Consider the following 27,241-nt stretch of genomic DNA (forward strand, 5'->3'; position numbering starts at 1 on the left):
CTCCGCCGGCTCCATTCGGAGCCGGCTTCATTGTTGCAGGGCCTTTCCCGCTGGGCCGGCGGGCGCTCCTTTGGCGGGCGCCCGCCGGCCCAGCGGGAAAGCCAGAATGGCCTCTGCGGTCTTTTGACCGCGGAGCGGCCAAATGGCGGTTTCCGCTAGGCGGGCGGTGCCCGCCGCCCGCCAATGTCGGAATGAGGGCCTTAGTCTCCATAGACTAAGAGCTACTGTTAACGATTACTCATTAGGGGAATTGTAAATTCTAGGAATTTCAGTGCTATCAACAGTAAATGAGACAGTACACTAAGAAGATCTACTGAGAGAGTTAGGCAGCCCTTCAAAGCAGTGACTACAGTTAATTACTTAAATTTAATGCTTGAAAGCACATGCTACACCAGGTGAAAGACAATATACATCTAGATAGACATTTGAAACAGGCTTGCTGCCTTAGGCTGAATTCTTTGCACAACATTGTTTTTTAAAGGAATCGTTGAGAAATATGAAACACTCTGGAAAGTTTATGAGGGGCACGAACGTTTGTGATAATATGTTTTCTTTGGATTAAAGGATCTACAAATGGCACAGAAGAACACAAAACAACAAAGACGCCGAGGGACATACAGAAAGATGAAGAAAATGATTCCGCAAATCAAAAAATGTGATTGCTTGTACAGAAGATCACAGTTAGAAATTATGCTATCCAAAAATGGTTGGGAATGTTGATTGTCTCAATGATCACATCAAAGAAAGCTATTAAACAATGCCAACAATCAAGTAATACACAAAATAGAAAAATCTGTAATGGATTACATGAAACAGTGTCCTGATGTGATGAAGTGCAAACATTCCTGATCGATTACAGATTATTAGTCAGAGACATGAGGGTAGGAACGCCCCGTCAATCCTGAAGTGTTAGCAGCCACTGCTCAAGACCCCAGCAGGGAATATAACCCTGAGCCAGATGGTCTTTGCGTCTTCTTCAGGCATATCGGCAGTAGAGTTGCTAAGGATGTTTGAAGAAGGAAACTATGATCACAGTCCAGGAAAATTCCAAACTTTTTGAGGCTTCAAGAAGTCATCGTCACTAACTAACTTTGATAACAGAATTCTTGCAGAAATCACAGCAGAGTGGGCTCTTCAATAACTCAAGTGCAAGAACTTGGAATGAATCAGGAGAATGATTCAAGTGAGTGCTCAACATTAAACAAAACCTTTAGAGTGACTGCTGAAGTCCAGGCATCAAAGTATACTTCCTAAATGATCATATGACTAACTTTTGGTTGACATACTAAGAGTGTTGGGGAAAAGATTAAAGTACTAGTATGAGATTAGAAGGCTTTTTAGCAAACACTCGGCATCACCATGATGTACTGGAGAGGCTTCAGTTTCCACGTACACCGGTATTACTCATGCTTTGACTCTCTTTGAAGTTCTAAGTTGTTTTAGATTCTTCAGTTCCCATTATAAGACTCCTCTTGTCGATTGTGATTATTAGGTCAGGCCACGGCAAGACTGCTGAGCGCCTTCTAGGGTTTGTGGTCAGGAGCTTTAAGATTGCTTTAGTGTTGCAGTTAACACAATTGTCCCAAGGACTACCACAGCTGGTGTGCTCCTTTTTGACTTCACATTTACTGGCAATTCACACTTTTTCTAATACTTCTGGGGTTTGACAGTCTACAATGCGACTTCCTTTTGAGGGGACTGTCTATGAAATTCTGAAGTTTTTCTTTTCAGCCAGATGAAGGTTAGGTTAACGGACCTCATGTCTGTGAGTTACATAACAGTAACTTTGCATCTCTATCTGGAGTACGACTCTCCTTTTCTTCTTGTCATGTGTTAACTTCAACAGATCTTCATAGGAAATTGTCTCTGAACGAGGATGGCGGTCTTCAAACTGCTTCTCCATAGCAGCTCATCACCACTACTGTTGCTGGATAACATTAGATGGGCAGTAAGGCCAACATCAGAGATGCTTTGAAGTGCATGTTCATGTACACCACACACCCCCAGCAATCTACCCTACTGTGGCATCACATGCAGGTGAAGCCTATGCTTTCCTTCAAGGTTTTTACACACTCCGACCCGCTTTTCTTATTAAACTCGATCCCAAAGATAGAGGACGTTCCACTGTCTATGTCTGACACTCAAAAGTGTTGCACCCAAGTCCGCTGGATCCACAAGAGTCATCCGAGTGCAGTTCGGTGGCCCAAGGAAGACATCAGCCTGCACCAAAGGGAACCACTGGTTTCGCTCAGACTGGAGACCAGTGGCAACTTGATTTTTGCAGGAACGGGACTGGAGACTTCTAGTGACAAGGGAACTTTCTTACAACTTCTTACTGGCCCCCTTGACCTGTTCCCTGCCAAAGTTGGTCGCCAAAAGAGTGATGAAGTACCCAAACACAACTCCTCAGACGTTTTTCAAAGGTTCCAAAGTTTCCGCTAACCACAGTAGCTACCAATGCATGTTTGCATTTTGAGTGAAAGCTGCAATTTACTTTTTAATTCAAAATCCCTCCAGTCAATTTTGTTCGTTTTGGTGTCAAAAAATTTATAAAAAATAAGATCTATTTTTATAATTTGGTGTTGGTTTTATTTCACGTTGTGTGACTTTCTTATTATGTTGTTTGGAGCTTCTAAATGGTTTACACTTGTTCCTTTGTTTAAGCCTGACTGTTCAAAGCAACAGCTACCCAGGGTTGAGCTAAGGTTTAATAAACGAGCCGGACTGCACCCAAGATGGTATTGAGTGTATTACATGGTGAGGTCACATAACCACAGAATATAATACACCACTTTCCTCACACTGAGCAACTGGGGGTTTGGCTTGTAACGCTCCGCCCCTGCACATGAATTCTGATTCCTTGACTATGGGGTCTAGAGTTTGGGAAAACCCTAAAAGCTGTTGCGCATGATGGTGTGTAGCCCAGATGCTTGTTGGCTAATCAGGTGGGGCTTCAGCATAGGCTGCATCTCTGCCGGCTGTCCTTGGATCGTCCGTAAGTTAACCCAATAGCTTGCCTTGCCTGCATTTGAGAAAAAAAAACTGCAGCAAACTTCTCGCCAACAAAAACTGGTGTGGTCTTGTGTTTTGTCTTATAGTCTTTACTCTATGGGTTTATGCATTTCAACAAGGGCAATGTGTGTGTGGTGGCCTATGGAATACTGGAGCTATTCAGCTGCCTCCGTCATGTTCTGTGTGCTATTTAGGCATGCAGGTGCTTGGCGCCGCATTCCCCTGCCCTACAGCACACCCCTTCCTCACACACCCGTCAGGGTTGGAGGGGCAGGGTTCAGAGGTACAGAGGTGGAAGGAGCCCGTCACTACCACTCACCCCTCACTCAGCTCAGGAGAAGTTACTGCTGGAGAGTGGTGGGTGCTTGGGGTGGGGGGCGTTAAATACCTGGCATCGCCAGGCCCCCTCCTCTTTTGGTGGCACTTCTATGTAAACCCAACCTACCACGTACCCTTGAACTTGGATGTATTTAACAAACAAGGTCGTCTGTTGCAACGTTGTTTTCCATTGTTCTGCATTGCAGGTGGAGTTATGGGGTGATCCAAAGGATTTTGGTGCAGAAAGCAACCATGCAGTGTGCACGAAGGAGGTGTTCCAGTCAAATCCTCAGGAGGCTTTATGGCAGGACCCAGGGATGAAATTGACACCACCCTGATTAGTCCTACAGTCAGTTGTAAACCTGAACAACTGGGGGCTTGGCTTGCAACACTCCGCCCCTGCACGCCAGTTCTAGATTATGGGGTCCAGAGGTTGGAGAAACCCCAAAGGCATAGCGCCTGATGGTGTGTAGTCCAGGCGCTCATTGGCTAATCAGGTGGGTGGTCAGCAAAGGTTGCACCTTCGGTGGACACCGTTGTATTCCCCAAAAGTAAACCCATTAGCTTGCCTTGCCTACATATGAAAAATAAAACTACAGAAAGGTTCTCTCCAACACAAACTGGTGTGGTCTTGTCTTTTGTCTTATGGTCTCTACTATATGATTGTATGCAATTCAACCAGGGCAATATGTGTGTGGTGAGGGAGGAAGTATAGGTGCTATGTGGGTGCAAGAAAGCAGGCTCCAAATGGGATGAGTCATTCTTATTGCACCTCGACCTACCATATGCCAAGACACAGTACGGGCCACTGCCAATGTTTGAGCTTTCAGAACAACAAATAGCAAGAGTGAGGCATTACAAGCGCAATCCGTCATTAACTTGGCTTTATATTGACCGTAAAACACAAAACAAGCACTGTAAACAGTACAGGGCACAGTACAGGCTGGTATCTTACCCACGCAACTGAAGCTGGTTTTGACATTTTCTCCTGTTGCCTTCCTCTTATGTAGTCAATCAATAGGGGGGCTGGATGGTTTCCAGCGCAAAGTGAATGGGGGATCCTTCCTAGGTACAGATGCTGGTGGAGAAGCAAATACTTTAGATAATTGACACTGACATAGGACATCAAGTTTCATATCTTTCTGCATACAGCATGTTCTTGCATAGTTCAAAGAGTTGGGACCAAACATGCACAGTGCACAACAGATGTCTGTCAGCATCCATCCTCCACCATGAGAACTCCCCTTCAGCTGTGCTCGTTAGAGAAAACTGCACTAGCATACTTCAAAAATGGACAAACGGATGACTCGTGCCATTACTAGAAACACCCATACGAACATTCAAAGAGCTAACTGGCGCAATAATCTGATTAGACAAACCAGGCCCTGAGCCTAAACTTTCCCCATGTAGAGTCCTCATCTAAGTTCCATACTCCAAACAAAGAGCAGTAAAATCTCAAAAGCAGCAGGAACAAACGTGAGATCGAGGATAATAAAAAGTATAATGTGAAAAATAATCAGAGAATGGACACAAAATATCAGCAATAAATAAACAAGAGAGCAGTTATATTAAAGCAGCAGTATGAAGCAGAAAGCTGTAACAAGAAACCTAGTGCAGTAATAACAAAAAGAGACTGGCACTATGAGGAGACAGCATCAATCAGACACTCTGGGCAGCATGAATAAAGACAGAGTGGCAAAAGAAAAAAAAAGGCAGCATCATTAAGAGACAGAAAACAGCAATATGAAAGCGAGAGTGCAAATACGAAACACATGACAGCAATAACAAATATAGGCCAACAATAACAAACACAAGATGGCAACTGGAGACCAGCATGAAGAAACAGAGCAGCAATGAGAAGGAGAAAGCAGCACAAAAAACTAGAACCTCAACAGGACGGGGGGGGTTTGAATTATAGTAAGAGCAGCAATAAGAAACAGAGGTCAGCAATAAACACAAAGCACCAGTGTGAGCACAGAGCAAGAGACAGAGAAGAGTGGTAAGAAACCCACCTGCAATAAGAAACAGAGGTAAGCAATAAACACAAAGTAGCAGTATGAGCACAGACCCAGAGCAAGAGACAGAGAAGAGTGGTAAGAAACCAGTCTGCAATAAGAAACAGAGGTAAGCAATAAACACAAAGTAGCAGTATGAACACAGAGCAAGAGACAGAGAAGAGTAGTAAGAAACCCGTCTGCAATAAGAAACAGAGGTAAGCAATAAACACAAAGTAGCAGGATGAACACAGAGCAAGAGACAGAGAAGAGTGGTAAGAAACCGACCTGCAATAAGAAACAGAGGTAAGCAATAAACACAATGTAGCAGTATGAACACAGACCCAGAGCAAGAGCAAGAGACAGAGAAGAGTGGTAAGAAACCCGTCTACAATAAGTAACAGAGCTAAGCAATAAAAACAGAAGTAGCAGTATGAACACAGAGCAAGAGACAGAGAAGAGGAGTAAGAAACTGGTCTACAATAAGAAACAGAGGTAAGCAATAAACACAAAGTAGCAGTATGAACACAGAGCAATAGACAGAGAAGAGTGGTACGAAACCCACTTGCAATAAGAAACAGAGGTAAGCAATAAACACAAAGCAGCAGTATGAACACAGAGCAAGAGACAGAGAAGAGTGGTAAGAAACCAGGTTGCAATAAAAAGAACAGACAGTAAAGATTACACACAAATACAGAGTAATAAAAAGATCGCACAAAAAAAGAGACAAGGGCAACAATAATGAACTGAGAACAGTAATACAAAATAACGAGCAGGCATATAAAACTGTTAATAGTTACTCAAAACATGAGGCAGCAATGAGAAAATCCTGTGTGTGACAAGCAAGGTTGGCAGCAGAATAATGGAGCCAGTATTCAGAAAAGAGAGGCCGTAAAAGAGCCCTTAGGAGCAAACAGGCGCCAGCAGTACAAAAGCACTCAGTGCAACAAAATAAAAACACAGGCTGTGATGGCTGAGCAGGAGAGGTGTTAGGAAAAAAACATGTTTATCAAAACACGCAATCACCTAGTTCAGACGTTATGTGCATGCAATACAGATGTACTCCAAGATACTCCAGAAGTAGAACCAAGATTGGCAAAGCCAGCAGGCCTGGTTAATGTGCTTTACTCGTAACACAGGCAAAACAAATATTCTGCTCGAGTGTGTCAAAGCAGATCACTTGAGCCATTCATAAGCGCATTATTTATAGAAGTGTGTGAATTTTTTAAATGTTTTATCAAGTATAAAATTATTTTGCTCATTTTTTATTTTTTTAATGTAAATTTACAATTTAAAAAAAGTCCTTTCAGTTAATTACATTCATTTATCAGTAGAAAGCTAGGAACTTTATCAAAAGGCAATATCTTTTAAGCATCAGACAACATGTTCACTGATTTCCAACAGTTCACAAAATACAACAATAAAGTGCTCTATGCATTCTGTTTGCAACATGGGAAGATATGTTGCATCGCTTATGCAATATAACAAACTATGGCACTTTCTATCAGTAACACTTACATAATCAGCATTGGAAGACACAATGAGAGTTAAGCTTGATATTGAAAAGTGTGTATTATGTCCTGTGCAGAGTATACAGGATACCACAGATGTAACTGTTCTTCGGTGCCGAGTACCCAGGATTGAGGATTACAAGGGTGACCCCTATAATACAGTATTCATAAAGAACAGTTCACAATTTTCTTAATAAAAAAACAAACACCAGTCTGTATCTAGAGTCTAGAGACCGAATATTTTTCTTTTTAAATGTTCTCTGATATTATTATACATATAACCCCCCCAATGGTACTTGGCTTGTTTACAAGACCAATACAACAATCACTGTTAAGCAATTTATTCTTGCAATATTTATTATTTTTTAAAATATTTTTACGAAATCCATTACTCACACACATGAAGACAAGTGCTGTGACAAGTGACAAAACAATGCACCAAGAAAGGGTAAAAAAGACATGACTCCTTATTCCTCAAATAATTCTTTATATGATACGGGAGTACAAGTCTATAGATCAGCCGCGGCCCATCCTTTGGGACTGAGGGGCTGTGCCCCCTGCCTTTTGCCCCTCAAGAAGAGTGTATGTCAGGCTGAGCAAAGATCAGTCTGACAGACACTCCTCATTTTCAGGCCAGGCAGCCAGGAGTTAGACATGCGCTATTTGCGCAGGCTCTTGGCTGCCTGATCTGAACTTTGTTGGGCTAAGGAGGTCACAGCTCCTGTGGGCGTCACCTCCTCAGCTCAGCAAAGGCCCTGGAGGCTCTCCCCCTCTATGATGAATGGTAGTGTCACTCATTGCCTCTGACTTGGGCGCTTAAGTTTTAAGCCCTAAAGCGCCCAGAGTGAGTGTCAATCATTGACACCTCGTCACAGAGTGGGATGGGGTCAGCAGCCTCACTGACCCCATCCCACTCTGTGACAAGGTTGGATCCTAAGGTCAGCCAATGAGGGAAGGCAGCAGTCCCAACCCTGCTGGGGCCTCCAAGGCTGAGCTGCAGGTAAGTGTGTGTGTTTTTTTTTTTTTAAATGCATGTTTGCATAATTGATAATGAGTGTTGTGAATGGATGTGTGTGTTTGCACGTGTGTGTGTGAATGAAGGAGTGTGCATGTGTGTCCCGTCCGCACCCCAGCCTAAAATTACCAACAGACACCGCTACAGATGTCTATTATCAACAGCGTTTTGATCTCAGTTAAGTACGAGGTCATCAAGACAGAAATGAGCACCAGATATCTCCAACAGAAAATATGTAGAATAAGGAGGACCATCCAGAAAGCGGGCCAAATAAATCACTTACGAGAGATCTTGTATAAAAAGATTTGCCTAGTAAGTCAATTAAGCAGGATTGCCTGGTCGGTCATGGGAACATCTGGTTCACAAAATAAATTGGGGCATCAGGTGGAAAGCACCCTGAAAGAAAGAGGGTATGGGCTTATTTAGTAAGGATAATTCTGCCACAAAAAAGAACCTTTGAAAAAAGTTCAACCTACCAGGAGAGAGGCTAGTAATCCTGTCATGTAAAACTGCCAGATTATGAAGGCTGGGCACCGGGAATTCTCCAGAATCAGGAAATTCAAATACAGGTTGTCTGTAGGGAATACCCAAGAGAATTAGCAGAGAGAAAGGTCCAGCTAATCAAAAGATGAAGAATTGTGGAAGCAATTCCAACAAAATTTATGGAGTCTTACCTGGAGATTTCTTAAAAGAAATTATTTGAAAGAGAATTCAGGCAGCGTATCCACAGATTAAGACGGCCAAGAGTTCTCAGAGCCGCCAACAATAACTTCCGCGTTGAGCATCTGTACCCGGAAGGGGCCTCTCCCCTTACAAAAAGCAGCTTGCAAGTGTCACACATGCTTGTTAGGTTTTGGTGATAGTGGACCGAGGCACATGCATACACAATTTTTGCAAGGCTACTAACAACTGCCTTGGTACAGAAATGGAAGAAAGCTTTTTTGGTAATTAGAAAGGGGATAAAATAAATTCCTGTAGCGCACAGGAAACATGGCGGCGGACAAAGACAGTCACGTCCTCTCCCCTGCAGCGAAAGAACCATAGGGAGCTACCACAATCCATGCGCTCACCACCCAGGATTACATCCTTGCAGCAGCAAGAGAGCCAAGGGGATCGCCGCAGGCTGTGCGCTCGCCGTCCAGGTAAGGAGTGCCTCCTTACACTTTGCCTCCTCTTAGGAGCTCTAAGTTTACACAGAGTTTTAAAGAAAAATTGTCTGTTCAGTTGAGGAGCATGGCCCTGATCTCCTGGTTCCAAAGAACGATGACAAGGATTTTAACCCTTCGAGTCAAGTAAGTATTGCAACTTTCCAATTTCTATACCTGGAGTCCCACATTTCCTGAAATTCATACTCCAGTTGTCCACTAATAATTATAGTAAGAGGATTTCTTTTAGTAGGACAACCCTCGCGCGAACGGTAAGGTTTTAAATGGGATATATGAAAGGCGGGATGAACTTTCCAAGAAGAGGGAAGTCTTAAATGAACTGTGACAGGATTTATTATTTTGGATATCTCAAAGGGAGCATAAAGTCTTGTAGAAATGTTTGACCAGCAAATAGTACGTAGTAGGTTAATAGATGAGAACCACATTGTCGCCCATTTTGTACACAGGAGCTGGTCGTCTATGTCTATTAGCTTGAATCCTTTGATTGCTCTTGGTCTTTTGCAAATTAAGGACTAGTTTTAACCTTATTCTTTTTTAACTCTCCAATTAGACTCTGACTTCAGGGACAAAATCTTCTGTTTAAAGGATTAAAAAAATTATTTGCGGGTGGAATCTAATTAAAGCAAAAAAGTAGGAAACCAGTGCAAGTATGGATAGCATTTTTGTATGTGAATTCTGTTGCAGGTAAAAAAGGATTTCCAATTATCTTAGATAACAAAAATATAGCATCTCAAAAACTATTCAAGAGCTTTATTTCACCTTTCGGTCTGACCATTTGACTGGGGATGAAAGCTTGCAGGTTAGGGCTCTTTAAATACTTAGTTTATGGCATAAGGAAAAACTGAATTTGGATTTGGATGCAGACAATTACTGAGTGCTCAAAACAGCCCTTCTAGATGGGTTTGGTCTAACCACTGAACAATACAGAATAACATTCAGGGAAACCAGGAAAGAGTCCTCCCAAGATTGGGTAGATTTTTTGAACTGTTCTCTAAAAGCCCTGAAAGGCTGGTTGCATGGGAGTAAAGTCAGTAATTATCAGGGATTACACAACCTAATATTGAGAGAGCATTTCGAATATCTGTCTGTCTGATTTTTTGCATCAGTACCTGGTAGACTCTGATCTGACCTCTCCCCAAGAATTGGGAAAGAAGCCAGACAAATGGGTCTGCATCAGGGTCAGTAGGAAAACTCACACAGGGGGTGACCACAAAAAGAAAGATACAGGTAAGCATCAGGAGAAGGGTAGGGACAAAGAAAAATCAAAAGAGTCTTCATCAGGCTAAAAACATTCCTCTGGAGGTGGGTGCAAATCCTCTTCCTCTAGCTTCAAAAAGCCTTGGTGCCATGTCTGTAAGAACAAAGGCCATAGGCCAGGAGACAGCTCCTGCCCTAAGAAAGGCACCAAGCCAACCACCACTACCAACCCAACTTCTACTTTTAGTGCCCCTAGCAATAGCAGAAGTGGTGGGACGATTAACAGTAGTCAGTCTAAGAGTGTAGCTGGGCTCACTTTAGGGACTGTAGTGGGGTCTGGGTTGGTTAGAGAGACCACTGAAGCAGTGTTAAGTCTCTGATGGGGCACTGACTTTGCCAGTCTTTCTGCCTGTACCCTTAACATGGGTAAGTACAGGCAGCATCCTCAGATAAATGGTATTGAGGCTGAGGTCTACAGGGACAGGTGCCAGTATCACCATGGTGACTGAAAAACTGGTGTTTCCTAAGAAACACCTACTTGGTCACCAGTACCAAGTGACTGATGCTCATAACAACACTGTGTGCCACCCCATGGCAGTTGCTGATTTCAGGTTGGGGGAGGCAGTTACTGGTCCTAAAAAGGTTGTGGTGTCCACAGACCTACCTGTAGAGTGTCTACTAGGGAACAACTTGCAGACTTCAGCTTGGGCTGAAATGGAGTTTGAATCCCATGCAGCAATGCTGGGCATCCTAGGGCATATTTTTGCCTTGGCTAGAGCACCGGCAAGACCTTCCCAAACCCAAAAGTAGAAAGGACAAAAAGGTGCCCCCTACTCCAGCCTCCAGTGAGAATTCAACCCTAGAGGGGGAGGATTCCACTCTGTTGGCAGAACCTACACCAGAGGAGCTACAAGCTGACGCAGCTGAACTCTTGGATGCAGGGGGGCTGCCAGGGTTTAGTTCAATAGGGCACAAAATACTTGTCCCACACTGGAGGACTTGAGGCAGCGAGCTGTCACTCAAGAGGCAGGGGATGTCAGTGGCACCCTCAAGGTGTATGCTGGCTATTGGCAGATTAAATTATCAAATGATGCAAAGCCAAAAACAGAATTTTCAACCATTGGTGGGCACTATCTCTTCATAGTGATGCCCTTTGGGCTGACAAATGCACCTGCCACATTTCAGGGGCTGGTAAATACAGTTCTCCAAGGATTGGAAGTCTATAGTGCAGCTTATCTGGATGATATAGCTGTCTTTAGTGCCACCTGGGAGGATCACCTGGTCCACCTGCAGAATGTTTTGGAGGCCCTGCAGAAAGCAGGGCTCACTATCAAGGCCTCTAAGTGCCAGATAGGGCAGGGGAAGGGTGTACATCTGGCCCACCTAGTAGGTGGAGGCCAGATTCAACCACTGCAGGGGAAGATTCAAACCATTTTGGATTGGACTCCCCCTACTACCCAAACCCAAGCCTTTTTAGGCCTCACCGGGTACTACAGGAGATTCATTAAGAACTATGGCTCCTTTGTAGCCCCTCTTAATGACCTCACCTCTAAAAGGATGCCTAAGAAAGTTTTATGGACAGGTAGCTGTCAAAAAGCTTTTGAAGATCTTAAACAGACCATGCAAACTGCACCTAATCTGAGAACCCTGACTACTCCAAGCAGTTTATAGTTCAGACATATGCTTCTGAGGTAGAGGTGGTGGCAATACTGTCACAACTTAACACAGAGGGCCAGGAGCAACCTGTAGCTTTTATAAGCAGAATGTTGACCCCCAGGGAAAAGTGTTGGTCAGCCATAGAAAGGGAGGCCTTTGTTGTAGATTGGGCTTTGAAAAGGCTGAGGCCATACTTGTTTGGCAATCACTTCCTTCTTCAAACCGACCACAAGCCTCTTCTATGGTTAAAACAGATGAAAGGAGAAAATCCCAAATTGTTGAGGTGGTCCATATCCCTGAAAGGAATGGACTATACAGGGAGTGCAGAATTATTAGGCAAGTTGTATTTTTGAGGATTAATTTTATTATTGAACAACAACCATGTTCTCAATGAACCCAAAAAACTCATTAATATCAAAGCTGAATATTTTTGGAAGTAGTTTTTAGTTTGTTTTTAGTTTTAGCTATGTTAGGGGGATATCTGTGTGTGCAGGTGACTATCACTGTGCATAATTATTAGGCAACTTAACAAAAAAATATATATACCCATTTCAATTATTTATTATTACCAGTGAAACCAATATAACATCTCAACATTCACAAATATACATTTCTGACATTCAAAAACAAAACAAAAACAAATCAGTGACCAATATAGCCACCTTTCTTTGCAAGGACACTCAAAAGCCTGCCATCCATGGATTCTGTCAGTGTTTTGATCTGTTCACCATCAACATTGCATGCAGCAGCAACCACAGCCTCCCAGACACTGTTCAGAGAGGTGTACTGTTTTCCCTCCTTGTAAATCTCACATTTGATGATGGACCACAGGTTCTCAATGGGGTTCAGATCAGGTGAACAAGGAGGCCATGTCATTAGATTTCCTTCTTTTATACCCTTTCTTGCCAGCCACGCTGTGGAGTACTTGGACGCGTGTGATGGAGCATTGTCCTGCATGAAAACCATGTTTTTCTTGAAGGATGCAGACTTCTTCCTGTACCACTGCTTGAAGAAGGTGTCTTCCAGGAACTGGCAGTAGGACTGGGAGTTGAGCTTGACTCCATCCTCAACCCGAAAAGGCCCCACAAGCTCATCTTTGATGATACCAGCCCAAACCAGTACTCCACCTCCACCTTGCTGGCGTCTGAGTCGGACTGGAGCTCTCTGCCCTTTACCAATCCAGCCACGGGCCCATCCATCTGGCCCATCAAGACTCACTCTCATTTCATCAGTCCATAAAACCTTAGAAAAATCAGTCTTGAGATATTTCTTGGCCCAGTCTTGACGTTTCAGCTTGTGTGTCTTGTTCAGTGGTGGTCGTCTTTCAGCCTTTCTTACCTTGGCCATGTCTCTGAGTATTGCACACCTTGTGCTTTTGGGCACTCCAGTGATGTTGCAGCTCTGAAATATGGCCAAACTGGTGGCAAGTGGCATCGTGGCAGCTGCACGCTTCACTTTTCTCAGTTCATGGGCAGTTATTTTGCGCCTTGGTTTTTCCACACGCTTCTTGCGACCCTGTTGACTATTTTGAATGAAACGCTTGATTGTTCGATGATCACGCTTCAGAAGCTTTGCAATTTTAAGAGTGCTGCATCCCTCTGCAAGATATCTCACTATTTTTGACTTTTCTGAGCCTGTCAAGTCCTTCTTTTGACCCATTTTGCCAAAGGAAAGGAAGTTGCCTAATAATTATGCACACCTGATATAGGGTGTTGATGTCATTAGACCACACCCCTTCTCATTACAGAGATGCACATCACCTAATATGCTTAATTGGTAGTAGGCTTTCGAGCCTATACAGCTTGGAGTAAGACAACATGCATAAAGAGGATGATGTGGTCAAAATACTCATTTGCCTAATAATTCTGCACTCCCTGTACAGTGGAACATAGACCTGGGAGTACCCACTCAAATGCAGATGAACTCTCCAGATATTTCCACTTAGGCAATGAAGACTCATCTGGGCAAGGTAAGCCTTATTGTCCTTCGATTGGTGGTGGGGGAGGTTGTGTAGGACAGAACCCTCTTTCTGGCATGGTTACCCCCACTTTTTGCCCGTTGTCAGTATGTTTTGACTGTGTTCACTGGGATCCTGCTAACCAAGACCCCAGTGACTATGCTCTATCTCTGTTTAACTTGGTTGCTTGGACCACAAACACCCCACATTTGGCATACTGGTGCCTACTTATAAGTCCCCAGTATATGGTACCCAGGGTATTGGGGCACCAGGGGTCCCCCATGGGCTGCAGCATGTATTATCCCATGCAAAGTGCATCTGCAGGACTGCCATTGCGGCCTGCGCGAAAGGGTGCATGCACCTTTTTTCACTACAGGTCACTGCACCAGGTCTCTGTAAGTCACCCCTATGTTAGGCCCTCCTAGCCCAGAGGGCAGGGTGCAGGTACATGTGTGTGGGGGCACCCCTGCATAAGCAGAGGTGCCTCCACAAACTCCAGCTCCATTTGCCTGGACTTTGTGAGTGCAGGACGCCATTTTACGTGTGCACTGGACATAGGTCACTACCTATGTCCAGCTACATAATGGTAACTCTGAACCTGGGCATGTTTGATATCAAACATGTTGGAATCATACCCCAATAGTGTTGTCAGTATTGAAAGTAAGATTCCATGTACTCTGGGGTCTCCTCAGATGACACGCAGCCTTGCTCCTACCAGATTTCTGGGGTTTTCCGGGCAGTCCAAGTTGCTCTGACCTCTCAGACGGGTTTCTGCCCACCTGCTACTTAAGTAGCGCAAGTCTATGAAGGCAGAACACAGGATTTCCTTTGGGAGAGGGAGGCAACACCCTCTCCCTTTGGAAATAGGTGTTATGTGGCTTGGGAGGAGTAGCCTCCCCAAGCCGTTGGTATGCTTTGAAGGGAACAATTGGTGCCCTCTTTGCATAAACTAGTCTGCACCAGTTCAGGGACCTCCAGGGATGTGCACTCCTCAAGTCTAGTTTAATAAAGAGTTTGGCTTCTTGGACGGTTTAAATTATGTCTGAAATTAAAGATAAAGGGCACTGATCCTTTACTGTCACTTTATTTAGGCATCAATATATATATTCAATACAGGGATAAAGTTCAGAGGTCCCGTTCTTGGGTATAAAAACACAAAGAGGCTGCAGCCAGTGATTTGAAAGGAACAATTAGTCAATTTGCCAGATTGGCACCCAAATAATTCCTTAAGGCTTGTCTTTCGAGAGAGATAAGGAAAATATTCTTCTGTAGGAAACAATGGCATCTGGTAGGATTTCAACAGCACAATCGAAAGGACAAGGAGGTAGTAACTCCTCCGTTGTGGATTCTTGGAATACATCCAAGAACTCATGGTAGACATCTGGCACTTCAAAGATTTGAGCCACAGATGAAACAGGAATATTAGAGGGAAATGTGGATGTTTCTAGGATACAATGGTTCACGCTGCAGTGGTGAACACAGAACTCACACCCTAAAAAGAGTGTCTTGGCAGCCAAATAGGGCCTGTGTCTTGCCAATCAGTTGATTACCAAAATGACCGGGTAGAGAGGAGACGCAATTAAATCAAAGATAATAGCCTTGTAATGAGTGGCTATCGTCAGATGAAATGACAACCAATATAGAAGCAACCAGAGTCCCTTTCACAGCTTCCACTGTTCCACTGCCACTGGAAGCTTTACTCTGAGCACAGGAATTCGATGATGAGAGGCCCATTGAATGTCCATATATATGTTTGAGGGCCCCACAATCAATGAAAATCGGTACTACAATTAGATTAGTCTAAATGATGAGTTCAACCTGCAGCAGCACAAATCTGGAAGATTGCAATGATGGAGGCAGGGATTGATGATCCTCACTCATCTCTATTCCCTTCACTACTTGCACACTTTTTAGTTTCCCGACTTCTGTGATGTATGGACCGGTCGTACAGAACAGGAGTTAAGAAAGTGCCCTTCCTGACCACAGTATAGGCACTGACTAGGTTTCTATCTCCTTGCCTTCACTTTCTCTATTAAAGGACCCTTTGTAACTCCAACCTGCATAGGTTCTTCGGAATCAATAGCCTTGGGCGAAGGTTTAAAAGATGTCCTAAATTGATCTTTAAGGATTGTTTTCTTTTTTCTTGACATCTTTCTTGTAGGCGAATGTCAATCTGGAGGACTAACAGAATAAAATCTTGAAGAGTTAAGGGGTCTGTCCACCCTCACCAACTCATCCTTCAACTCCTCTCAGTCCTATCCAGAAGAGTGTAAACAAGGTTGAATCTGTCCAATCAATCTCAATGGTCAGCCCTTTGAATTTTGTTATCTGAAAATTGCAGCTCTGTGGAACCCTGGGAAAGTTCAAAAATGTCTTCTTGAGTACAAATTTATGATCCTGATGGTCAAACATTTGACAAATCGCTGTTAAGTAGGCAGGATAGTCATCCATAAACCATAGGCACCACCCATGCTAGGACCTTTTTGATTTTATTGCTGATAATAAAGATCACCTTACCTCAGTCTGAAACATAGATGAGGCTTAAACGTATAATGGGCTTGACAGGTGTCATAGAACATTTTCAGCTTTTTAGAATTCGCGTTGAACTTCATCTCCGCCGATCCGGCCAGAGGAGGATCCAGGGACCCTTGTTGTAATACGGTTAATGACTGTCGAAGAGACACGTTCTCTGAGGTCAAACTCTGGACTTGCACCGTAAGATTATTAACTGCTGCCAATAATTCTTGCACCTGAGATATTTCTTGAACTTGGTCCATCTTCGATGTTCGTTGGTGTCCCAACCGCCCAAGAGCTGGTCTTCTTGGCAAAGCTTGTGATGGCTTCTTTTCCTGAAGATAAGGCCGTTTACCTCCAGAGGCAGGAGTGGACACCAGAATGGAACCAAGAGTCTGGAACTGATCCAGGAAATAATCCATCAAGAAGGAAAAACTGAAGTCCAGAAAAAACTTTTAGGCTGGTCCAACAGGAGACAGGATACAGGAGAAGGCAATATGATACCACAAAGGAAGATGGCAAAGAGGAATCTTGAGACTGTGGAGATCCAAAGAAATCAGCAGCAAGCAATGAATAAACATTGGTGATGCAACTGGCCTGCTTCATGGACTCTCATTTATAGTAGAGAACAGGAAATGACCTACGTGAAAAAAGGTTGAGCCATGCTGGATTGGGATGAGAAGGTAATATAAAATAAAATAAAGGAATACAACATTCTCAAATTGTTAAAGCACAGCAATCAGGGTGCTAATAATGTGTATATTTCCTTTCATTTTCTTTTGCATGCAACATGTCAAGAGCTCGCATACAGTAATCACTCCGAAATTCCTTGTGCGCTGAAGCACACAGACAACACGGCAGCGAGTGACGACGCGGTCACGTCCTCGCAGCTGCATCAGGGAGCCTCTGTGATCCGTGCACTCGCGTCCCAGTGGTTCATCCTTGCCGCAGCGGAAGAGCAATTGGGAACTGCTGAGGGCCATGGGCTTGTGACCCAGGTAAGGAGCAGATCCTTATAAATTGGCCCACCAACACAGTGACAGTGTAAAACATGGCTTCAGGTTTACTAATGTAGTCTGACTGGATCAGTTTAAAAATAGCAATTCAACCTGTCAAAATAAGCCCTTTTGACAGGTCAAAACATTTCTTTTAAATATTAATGTTACCCGTAAATAGGCCCTACAACCCAAAGGCAGGGTACGTGGTATTTAGAAGTTGGACATGTACAAATTTAATTGTAATATAAGTCCTTACAATGACTAGCTCCCAAAAGCTATTTTCACTGTATCAAGGCTGGCTGTTCAGTGGAGAAACACTGGGACACAATAGTAAGTTTAATAATGCTACCTTCTGCTAGGAAACATTTGGAAATGTCATTCTTGGACTCTCTGCAATGGTTATGAAAAGACAAATCCACTGTTGATAAGGAATTTTGAATAAATATTAACATAAAGGTGTGTTTAGGAAGTTACATGTTCCCCGCCTAAAGCGCTAAATGAGATGTGAAAACTGGTCCTAGAGCAGAAGCAAAGGCCTGGGTGTAAGGATGTGTTTTTGTTTCACTGGCAGGATGACCATTTGGGAACCTCACCTGTCACAGGCAAACATCAGATGACACCTGCACAGTTCCCTTCCTTTGCTTCCTCAGTCAGCCAGGCTTCAATTCCTGTGGGGAGGGAGAAGCACTTCCAACTGATTTGAATTGACCACAGAAGAGCTTGCTCATTCCTCTGGGATGGCACACAGGCTCTTCACAAAGGGAGAAATGTTTCACCATCTTGGATTCAAGCAGAGGGGGCACTGTGGGATTGTTATAAGTAATAAACAAAGGAAACATTGCAAAAAAGGATAGGGTAACCCAAGGGAACTTTTGCCCATTTGGTTAGGGAGAAGCCAGGAGTCGCCCGACCCACAAGCTGGTGCCAGGCATAAATGTGGCATCCTCAATACGCTTCTCGGAACAATACTGGACCTGAGACGGATCTGAAGAGGACTGAACCTGCTGAGACCTGAAGGACTGGACCTGCTCTCTCTTGTGCCCAGGCCAAAGACGTGGACTCCAAGGTTCACTAACCTGATCTCCTGTTCAAGCTATAGGGACACAACAAGCTACAAGAGGCCTTTCCTGAAACTGTCCTGCTGACCAGTTCCAATTGGACCTGCCGTGGTCCGTGCTGTTGGCCGCTGGAATGCCCTTCAGCTGTTCGTGGGGTCCTAGAACTCATGGCTGTGTTTGGCTGGATGGTTCCTGCCACCCTTAAAAACTGGGACTTAGAAGCTTTTTGGTTCCAATGATATGTGAGAAAGTGTGAACAAAAAAGTCTTAACTGGGCCAAGGCACCAAAAGACTCCAGCCGGCCACAGACCTTCATTGGATGTGAAATTCACATTTCTAACACTCAGAACTTTCCTGACAAAAAACTGCAACTTCACCGGGACCTCTTCGGACAACTATCCAACCTTCTGGAGCCCTTCTTGATTCTAGTATATGTTAGCCAACATACACTGCAATTTAGCTTAGAAGAGATGGGTTTTCAGGGCAGAAGAAGGACAGTGACTGGGTAGAATAGTTTTTCTAGCTACCCAAGTGTATATTTTCAGGTCATAGACATCAAATGTACCCCTTGACTGCCTGCCATACACTCCTGATGAGTCAGCAAGAGTGCAAACTAGGGAACCTCTGAAGAAGAGCCTTCAAGGGGTCCACACTGTGTCCTGCGCACCAAGCGACAAACCTACTCTACGCAACAGGTTGAGAGAATTACATTAACCAACTCCGTTATCCCTGAACCTAAATATGACCATCTCGAGGGCAGTGGTGGAAGATTTTGAGATCACAGAATACTATATATGGCTTCTTTGATTCCAGAGGTTACTAGGTTACTACTTATTGTTACTAAAGGTTTTGGGAGGACACTAGGAGAAGGGAGTGTGGTTCATCTTTGCAGATTCGGAGAGCGGGTCCATCATTAAGGCCTTCAGGGGCGAAGGGATTATATTAGGGACAAGAGTGAACTTTCAGTTTCCTTTAAAAAAGTTCTAATTTCCCATTGACCTTAATGGGATCACCCTCTTCAAAGCCTGACTTCTGCCATATTTTTGTAGACAAAAGATTAACAGGTATGTGTCAATCTCTTTCACACAGAGGAGCAGACCCTGGCACTGTTCCAGGAGTCCTTCATCCTGTTTCACACAGAGGAGCGGGCCCTGGCACTGTCCTAGGAGTCCTTCATCCTGTTTCACATAGAAGAGCAGGCCCTGGCACTGCCCTAGGAGTCCTCCATCCTGTTTCATACACAGAGGAGCACGCCCTGGCACTGCCCTCGGAGTCCTCCATCCTGTTTCACACAGAGGAGCAGACCCTGGCACTGTCCCAGGAGTCCTTCATCCTGTTTCACACACACAGGAGCAGAACCTGGCACTATCCCAGGACTCATTCATCCTGTTTCACACACAGAGGAGCAGGCCCTGGTACTGTCCTAGAAGTCCTTCATCCTGTTTCACGCACAGGGGCAGGTCCTGGCACTGCCCCAGGAGTCCTTCATCCTGTTTCACACACACAGGAGCAGACCCTGGCACTGTCTTGGGAGCCCTTCATCCTGTTTCACACGGCGAGGAGTAGGCCCTGGCACTGTCCTATGAGTCATTCCTCTGGTTTCACACACAGAGGAGCAGACCCTGATACTGTCCTAGGAGTCCTTCACCCTGTTTTACACGGAGGAGCTCTGTCCGAGGAGTCCTTAATCCTGTTTAACATATGTGAGCAGACCCTGGCACTGTCTTGGGAGTCCTTCATCCTGTTTCACACAGAGGAGCACAGTCCTAGGAGTCCTTTATCCTGTTTCACACACAGAAGAGCAGACTCTGCCACTGTCCCAGGAGTCCTTCATCCTGTTTCACACATAGTAGCAGGCCCTGGCACTGTCCTAGGAGTCCTTCATCCTATTTCACACATAGGAGCAGACCCTGACACTGTCTTGGGAGCCATTCATCCTGTTTCACATGGCGATGAGCAGGTCCTGGCATTCCTCTTGTTTCACACACAGAGGAGCAGACCCTGGCGCTGTCCTAGGAGTCCTTCACCCCGTTTTACACAGAGGAGCGCTGTCCTAGGAGTACTTAATCCTGTTTCACACACACAGGAGCAGGCCCTGGGTCTGGCCTAGGAGTCCTTCTTCCTGTTTCACACAAAGAGGAGCAGACCCTGGCACTGTCCGAGGAGTCCTTCTTCCTGTTTCACACACAGAGGATCAGGCCCTGGCACTGTCCTAAGAGTCCTTCATCCTATTTCACACACAGGAGCAGGCCCTGGCGCTGCCCCAGGAGTCCTTCATCCTGTTTCACATAGAGGAGCACAGTCCTAGGAGTCCTTTATCCTGTTTCACACACAGAAGAGCAGACCCTGCCACTGTCCCAGGAGTCCTTCATCCTGTTTCACACATAGGAGCAGGCCCAGGCACTGTCCTAGGAGTCCTTCATCCTGTTTCACACAGAAGAGCAGGCATTGCCACTGTTACGAGCCCTTCCCCCTGTTTCACACACATGAGCAGGCCCTGGCACTGTCCTACGAGTCCCTCATCCTGTTTCACGCACAGGGGGAGGCCCTGGCACTGTCCTAGGAGTCCTACATCCTGTTTCACACACAGGAGCAGGCCCTGGCACTGCCCCAGGAGTCCTTCATTCTGTTTCACACAGAGGAGCAGGTCCTGGCACTGCCCTTGGAGCCTTTCATTCTGTTTCACACACAGGAGCAGATCATGGCACTGTCCTAGGAGCCCTTCATCCCTTTTCACATACAGAGGAGCAGGCCCTGGTATTGTCATATGAGTCTTTCACCCTGTTTTACACACACAGGAACAGGCCCTGGCACTATCCTAGCGGACTTTCATCCTGTTTCACACAGAGAAGCAGGCCCTGGCACTATCCTAAATGTCCTTCATCCTGTTTCACACAGAGGAGCAGGCCCTGGCACTGTCCTAAGAGTCATTCATCCTGTTTCACACACAGGAGGAGGTCCTGGCAGTCCTTCATCCTGTTTCACACACACAGGGGGAGGATCTGGCACTGTCCTAGGAGTCCTTCATACTGTTTCACACACAGGAGCAGGCCCTGGCACTGCCCCAGGAGTCCTTCATTCTGTTTCACACACACAGGAGCAGACCCTGGCCCTACCCTATGAGTCCTTCGTCCTGTTTCACACAGAGGAGCAGGTCCTGGCACTGTCCTAAGAGTCATTCATCCTGCTTCACACACAGGAGGTGGTCCTGGCACTGTCCTGGGAGTCCTTCATCCTGTTTCAGACACACAGCGGGAGGCCCTGGCACTGTCCTAGGAGTCCTTCAACCTGTTTCACGCACAGGAGCGGGCCCTGGCACTGCCCCAGGAGTCCTTCATTCTGTTTCACACACAGAGGGGCAGATCCTGGCACTGTCAGAGGAGTCCTTCATCCTGTTTCAGAGAGGAACAGGCTCCGACAGTGTCCTAGGAGCCTTTTATCATGTTTGTAATAGAGGAGCAGACAGGGTACCTGTCCTGCCTGTAAACAGGCTTCTTCCCTCACCTGTGCTCTCAGGTGCACCGCCATAGGAGCAGCTCCAACCACAAGAGTTCCCTTCTTGAGCTGATAAGTTGTCAGAGCTGCACCCCTCTCCCTCACATTCACCTCTTCCCTCACACTCACCCCCTGCCACTCACCTTTTCCCTCACACTCTCCCCCTGCCACTCACCCCTTGCCACTCACCTCTTTCCTCACACTCACCCCCTTCCACACTCACCTCTTTCCTCACACTCACCCCCTGCCACTCACCTCTTCCCTCACACTCACCCCCTGCCACTCACCTCTTCCCTCACACTCACCCCCTGCCACTCACCTCTTCCCTCACACTCACCCCCTGCCACTCACCTTTTCCCTCACACTCTCCCCCTGCCACTCACCCCTTGCCACTCACCTCTTTCCTCACACTCACCCCCTTCCACACTCACCTCTTTCCTCACACTCACCCCCTTCCACACTCACCTCTTCCCGCACACTCACCCCCTTCCACACTCACCTTTTCCCTCAGTCACCCCCTCCCTCACACTCACCCCCTGCCACTCACCTCTTCCCTCACACGCCCTCCCTCACACTGCAGGCTCCCCTACCTGGGCAGAGGCTTCTCCAAGCACGCCTCCCTCTGTCTGGGCAGGCCCGGTGGCCTGCAGGTCCCTGGGCATCAGGAGCATGAAGAGTGAATGCACACAGCAGAGCGCCTGACTCCTCCAGTATATCAGCCTCTGAGGCGTCCCTACACTGCTATGGGGGCAGACATGTTACACCCACCTATGTGCCCCTAACAAAGATGGCTGTACTTCCGGTGAAAGCAGTGGCACGTGTTGTACTTCCTGTTCATGCCCAAATAAATATGGCCGCACGTCGCCTCTTCCTACCGCGATCCCACCGCCCGCTTCCTGTCCGTGCATCTGTACAGAGCCTGGGCACAGACCTCGAATGAACAACTAGAGCGCTGACCCATGGTCCCCCCGTGAGCGCCATGTTGTAAGTGCAAGAGCAGCGGCATTTTGATATTTCAAACAGAGAATTAAAGAAGGCAAGCGTGAATAAAATGGGGAGTTAACCTACTGATTTTTTGTAAATACATATCTTAAAGGGCAGTTTGAAATTTGGACGAAAGCAGTGCACTTTAATTGGCCACACTGAAAATTATCTAAAAGTAATCAAGAGAGAGCAAAGTCTATAGAACTACATTGTATAGCGCATACAACTCACATGTACTCATACCTATAGAAATGCGCACACTGAGGCAACCAGAACACATAAAAGCACCAAGATATAAAAGGAAAGTCACCAAATGTAGGCTCCCCTTTAATCACAAGGTGATGGATGGAATACTTAAATTAATCTCATCCATTGGAATCGCCCAGGGTACCATCCTAATCCATCATTTTTTGCCACCCAGCCGCCACAATGTGGACCCAGCCATATGCAAATCAGTCTTGACCCTGTTCCCCTTGGGAACAGTCCACACGACCTGCCAAGCCAGGTCCTCCTTGGACCAGAAGCAAGCATCCTGGGACCGGTTTCAGGGTATCACCCATCATCAGCCAGGCTAGCTTGAATATGGTTGCATAACAATCACAGGACAGGCGTCTGGGAATCCCTGACTACCTAGGGCAAACATAGCAACAACGCAAAATAAAATGATGGCCAGAGTGTTGAAACTTTTTTAATACTCAACCCTCAGTCACAGATCTGGGTTTAAGACATCATTATTTTGCTTGCTATGTCACCCCAGATTGGACTCAGCAATATGCAAATCAGTCTTGACCTTCCCCCATGGGAACAGTCCAGCCCGAACTGCCAGGCCAGGTCATCACTGCACTGTAAACAAGCATTCTGAGACCAATTGATTAGGATATGACCCAAGCGATTGCCAGTGGCTGAGATTAATTCATGCATTCCATCCTTCACCTTGATCTTTTCGCATCCCCTGCAAACCTACCATCAACCAATCTCGGTAGCTCCTCCAACCCCTCAACAGTAGATAAGATATATTTATTTTGGAATTTTCTATAGTGCTTTATATTGCATTTATATAGTGCTTACTATTCCTTACACTGGGTAGCACACTGCTTTGGTTGTATAGATTTATGGATATGATAGGGTGCTGCAAGTTACTGTAGGAAAGTACCATCTTGCCTGGCATGTTACCCCCATATTTCACAGTATATATGTTGTTTTATGTTCACTGGGACCCTGCCAGCCAGTGCCCTGTATGTGTTCCCTGTGTGATGACTAACTGTCTCACTGAGGCTCTGCTAACCAGAACCTCAGTGGTTATGCTCTCACTTTACTTTCTAAATTGTCACTAACAGGCTAGTGACAAATTTCACCAATTCACATTGGCATACTGGAACACCCTTATAATTCCCTAGTATATGGTACTGAGGTTCCCAGGGTATTGGGGTTCCAGGAGATCCCTATGGGCTGCAGCATTTCTTTTGCCACCCATAGGGAGCTCTGACAATTCTTACACAGGCCTGCCACTGCAGCCTGAGTGAAATAACGTCCACGTTATTTCACAGCCATTTACCACTGCACTTAAGTAACTTATAAGTCACCTATATGTCTAACCTTTACCTGGTAAAGGTTGGGTGCTAAGTTATTTAGTGCGTGGGCACCCTGGCACTAGCCAAGGTGCCCCCACATCGTTCAGGGCAAATTCCCTGGACTTTGTGAGTGCGGGGACCCATTACACGCGTGCACTATACATAGGTCACTACCTATGTATAGCGTCACAATGGTAACTCCGAACATGGCCATGTAACATGTCTAAGATCATGGAATTGTCACCCCAATGCCATTCTGGCATTGGGGAGACAATTCCATGATCCCCTAAGTCTCTAGCACAGACCCGGGTACTGCCAAACTGCCTTTCCCGGGGTTTCACTGCAGCTGCTGCTGCTGCCAACCCCTCAGACAGGTTTCTGCCCTCCTGGGGTCCAGACAGGCTTGGCCCAGGAAGGCAGAACAAAGGACTTCCTCAGAGAGAGGGTATTACTGTTAGGGTTTGTGCACAGCAAAGAGCATGTCCCCTCTCACTGCACTAGTGGGTTCTGTAATAGCTCCCTTTTAAACTTACTATTGAAAGCCTTTCTTGTTATCTCACCTCCCCCCCCCCCCAGGCTTCTGTGTATGTTGTTTAATGTGCTGTTTTGTTTACACATTGGGCCTTGTTTTTACCAAGGCTTCTTTAAAACACTCCTCTCTAGGCCATGTGTTAATTTAACTCATTTGCATAATAACTGAAACTCTGCACACCTTTCAAGAACATGTGCAGCATGTGAGGACCACACCCAGCTCTGCACACCTTTCAAGAACATGTGCAGCATGTGAGGACCACACCCAGCCCTGTCTACAAAAGGCAGCCCCCGAGCCTCACCCAGTGCTTGTGCTCGTTTACCTCCCGCTTACCTGAGGACAGATCCCTCGGCGCTGGCACTCCTGCTCTCTACAGACTTTCATTGGCTTCAATGGGCGCAGCTGCTGGCTCTTCCTTCTTCTGGTTTCCGGTTCCTCCTTGCCTTAGCCTCTCTCCTACAAGCAACCTGCAAAAGAGAAAGAAGACAAGGTTAGACTGATCAGTATCTCTTGCCAGCAACAAGTAAGTGCAAAACTTTTATTACCTGAAAGAACTTTGACAACAATTTCTGGATTCGTGTATAGACAATTTGAAACAAGATACCTTCCCCGAACATTGTGATTCAAACTCTTTGTTACAAGAATACTTTGCAGAACTTTGTGAAGCAAACTTTTTTTTTTTTTTTTTTTTTTTTTTTCATGGAACTTTTAAGAATTGAACCGTGGAAACCATTAACAGCAAGGCAAACAGTAAATCAAGGACTTGCACAAATTACATGCTGTATTTTGACGTAAAAGTACAGTATTTGTTTTATAAAAGATTCTGGAAATATGGGAAAAGTGAGTCTGCTATTGGGAATTTAGGCTTTAGTTATATTAAGATGAATGTTTGATATTGATAATTCTGATAACGGTATTTGTTTAATGTTTTAGAAGCTTTAGAGTAATAGAAAGCACATCCCAGAGCAGTAACACATTCCAAACCTGGAAACTAGAGACCAGGATCCAAGAGGTACTTTTAAAGAAAATTTCTATTAAATAAAGGGATAGTCAGGAACCCAGTTAGGAATAGGTTGTACTTATCTGTTCTTTGTTTACGTTTCATTAGGCACCAGTTTCTACAAAAGTCAGAGAGGGCCGCAGATTTGTGCAGCACTTCAACAGTGGAAACGCAAGAACGGTGTTGTCTCTTTATTTTATTTTATCCACTTCCCCCCTTCCATTGAGCTTCTGTTCTTAGTGCACTGTTTTAAAAACTAGTGTGCTGGAGCAAGCAGTTTCAGGGTGGGGTCGGATTCTCTTCAACCTCTACCAGAACTGAACAAGGACTCAGGTGAGCTGGGCTTTGACAGAAGCACAAGCCTTAAAAAAAAAAATAATAATAATAATTTTCAGTTCTGGTGGACGATGAATATCGGGGAAGAAATAGAGGGCATTGACGTCACGGATATGGCGCAGGCCCTAAATGAGGACTTGGCTCATAATGAATCAGTGTCTGGCATCTTGCAACATATGCAAGAGGAAATAGAGAGATTAAAGATGGAGAATACCTCTTTAAAACAGGATTTAAGCAGGTATAAATTTAGGGTATCTCAGTGGAACACAGCTTTTACGCCTTTGTTTAAAACCTCCTCAGAGACAGGGGCGCCATCAAAACATACAACTTTGCCTCCCCCAGTTGAGGTTACTGTTAATGTTCCTAATGCTGTGCCCTTAGCAGCTCCTGAACGTTTTCATGGAGATAGTAACAAATTCCATGTTTTTATCAATCAATGTCAATTACACTTCGTTTGTAAGCCACAACAGTTCCCTACTGATGCTACGAATGTGGCATTCGTCTTGTCTTATTTGGGTGGCACAGCAGCCAATTGGTCAATTCCTTTCGTGGAGAGAGATGATCCCATCCTCCATAATTGGAATCAATTTAAACGTACCATGACCAGCCTTTTTGCAAAACACACTTTCATGCAGGCAAGTGATAATGAGCTTTTAAATCTTAAACAAGGTAACAAGGATTTATTGACCTATCTCACTAGTTTTAATCGTTTACTCACCGAGACACAGTGGCCAGAAGAAAAGCGTGTCTCCCTTTTCTATAAAGGCTTGAGAGACGAGTTAAAAGACGCGCTGGCTCATATCGTTGATTTGCCAGAAGACTATTCAGACTTTGTAGATTTAGTTGTGAAATTAGAACATAGACTAGGAGAAAGAAAGGGAGATAAATACAAACTGGAATCACGGTTAACTTTTATTAGACACGAGA

General features: G+C 45.2%; 1 protein-coding gene across 4 annotated transcripts in view; it reads right to left on the reverse strand.

The window, feature by feature from the left end:
• LOC138295282 (zinc finger protein 773-like) overlaps window positions 1–27,241 on the reverse strand; it is a 93,143-nt gene that overhangs the window by 61,712 nt on the left and 4,190 nt on the right. For 3 of the 4 annotated variants that reach the window (XM_069233481.1, XM_069233480.1, XM_069233478.1), the window contains exons 1-2: window positions 22,482–22,697; window positions 4,286–4,408 (exon numbers count right to left, since the gene is read on the reverse strand). In XM_069233481.1, the coding sequence (XP_069089582.1) occupies window positions 4,286–4,408; window positions 22,482–22,562 (204 nt within the window). In that variant the 5' untranslated portion in view covers window positions 22,563–22,697. Of the gene's footprint in view, window positions 1–4,285; window positions 4,409–22,481; window positions 22,698–25,311; window positions 25,446–27,241 lie in introns of those variants that run through there. The other variant, XM_069233479.1, reaches the window with a different exon arrangement.

The sequence above is a fragment of the Pleurodeles waltl genome, chromosome 5, assembly GCF_031143425.1.
Source record: "Pleurodeles waltl isolate 20211129_DDA chromosome 5, aPleWal1.hap1.20221129, whole genome shotgun sequence".
NCBI lineage: Eukaryota > Metazoa > Chordata > Amphibia > Caudata > Salamandridae > Pleurodeles > Pleurodeles waltl.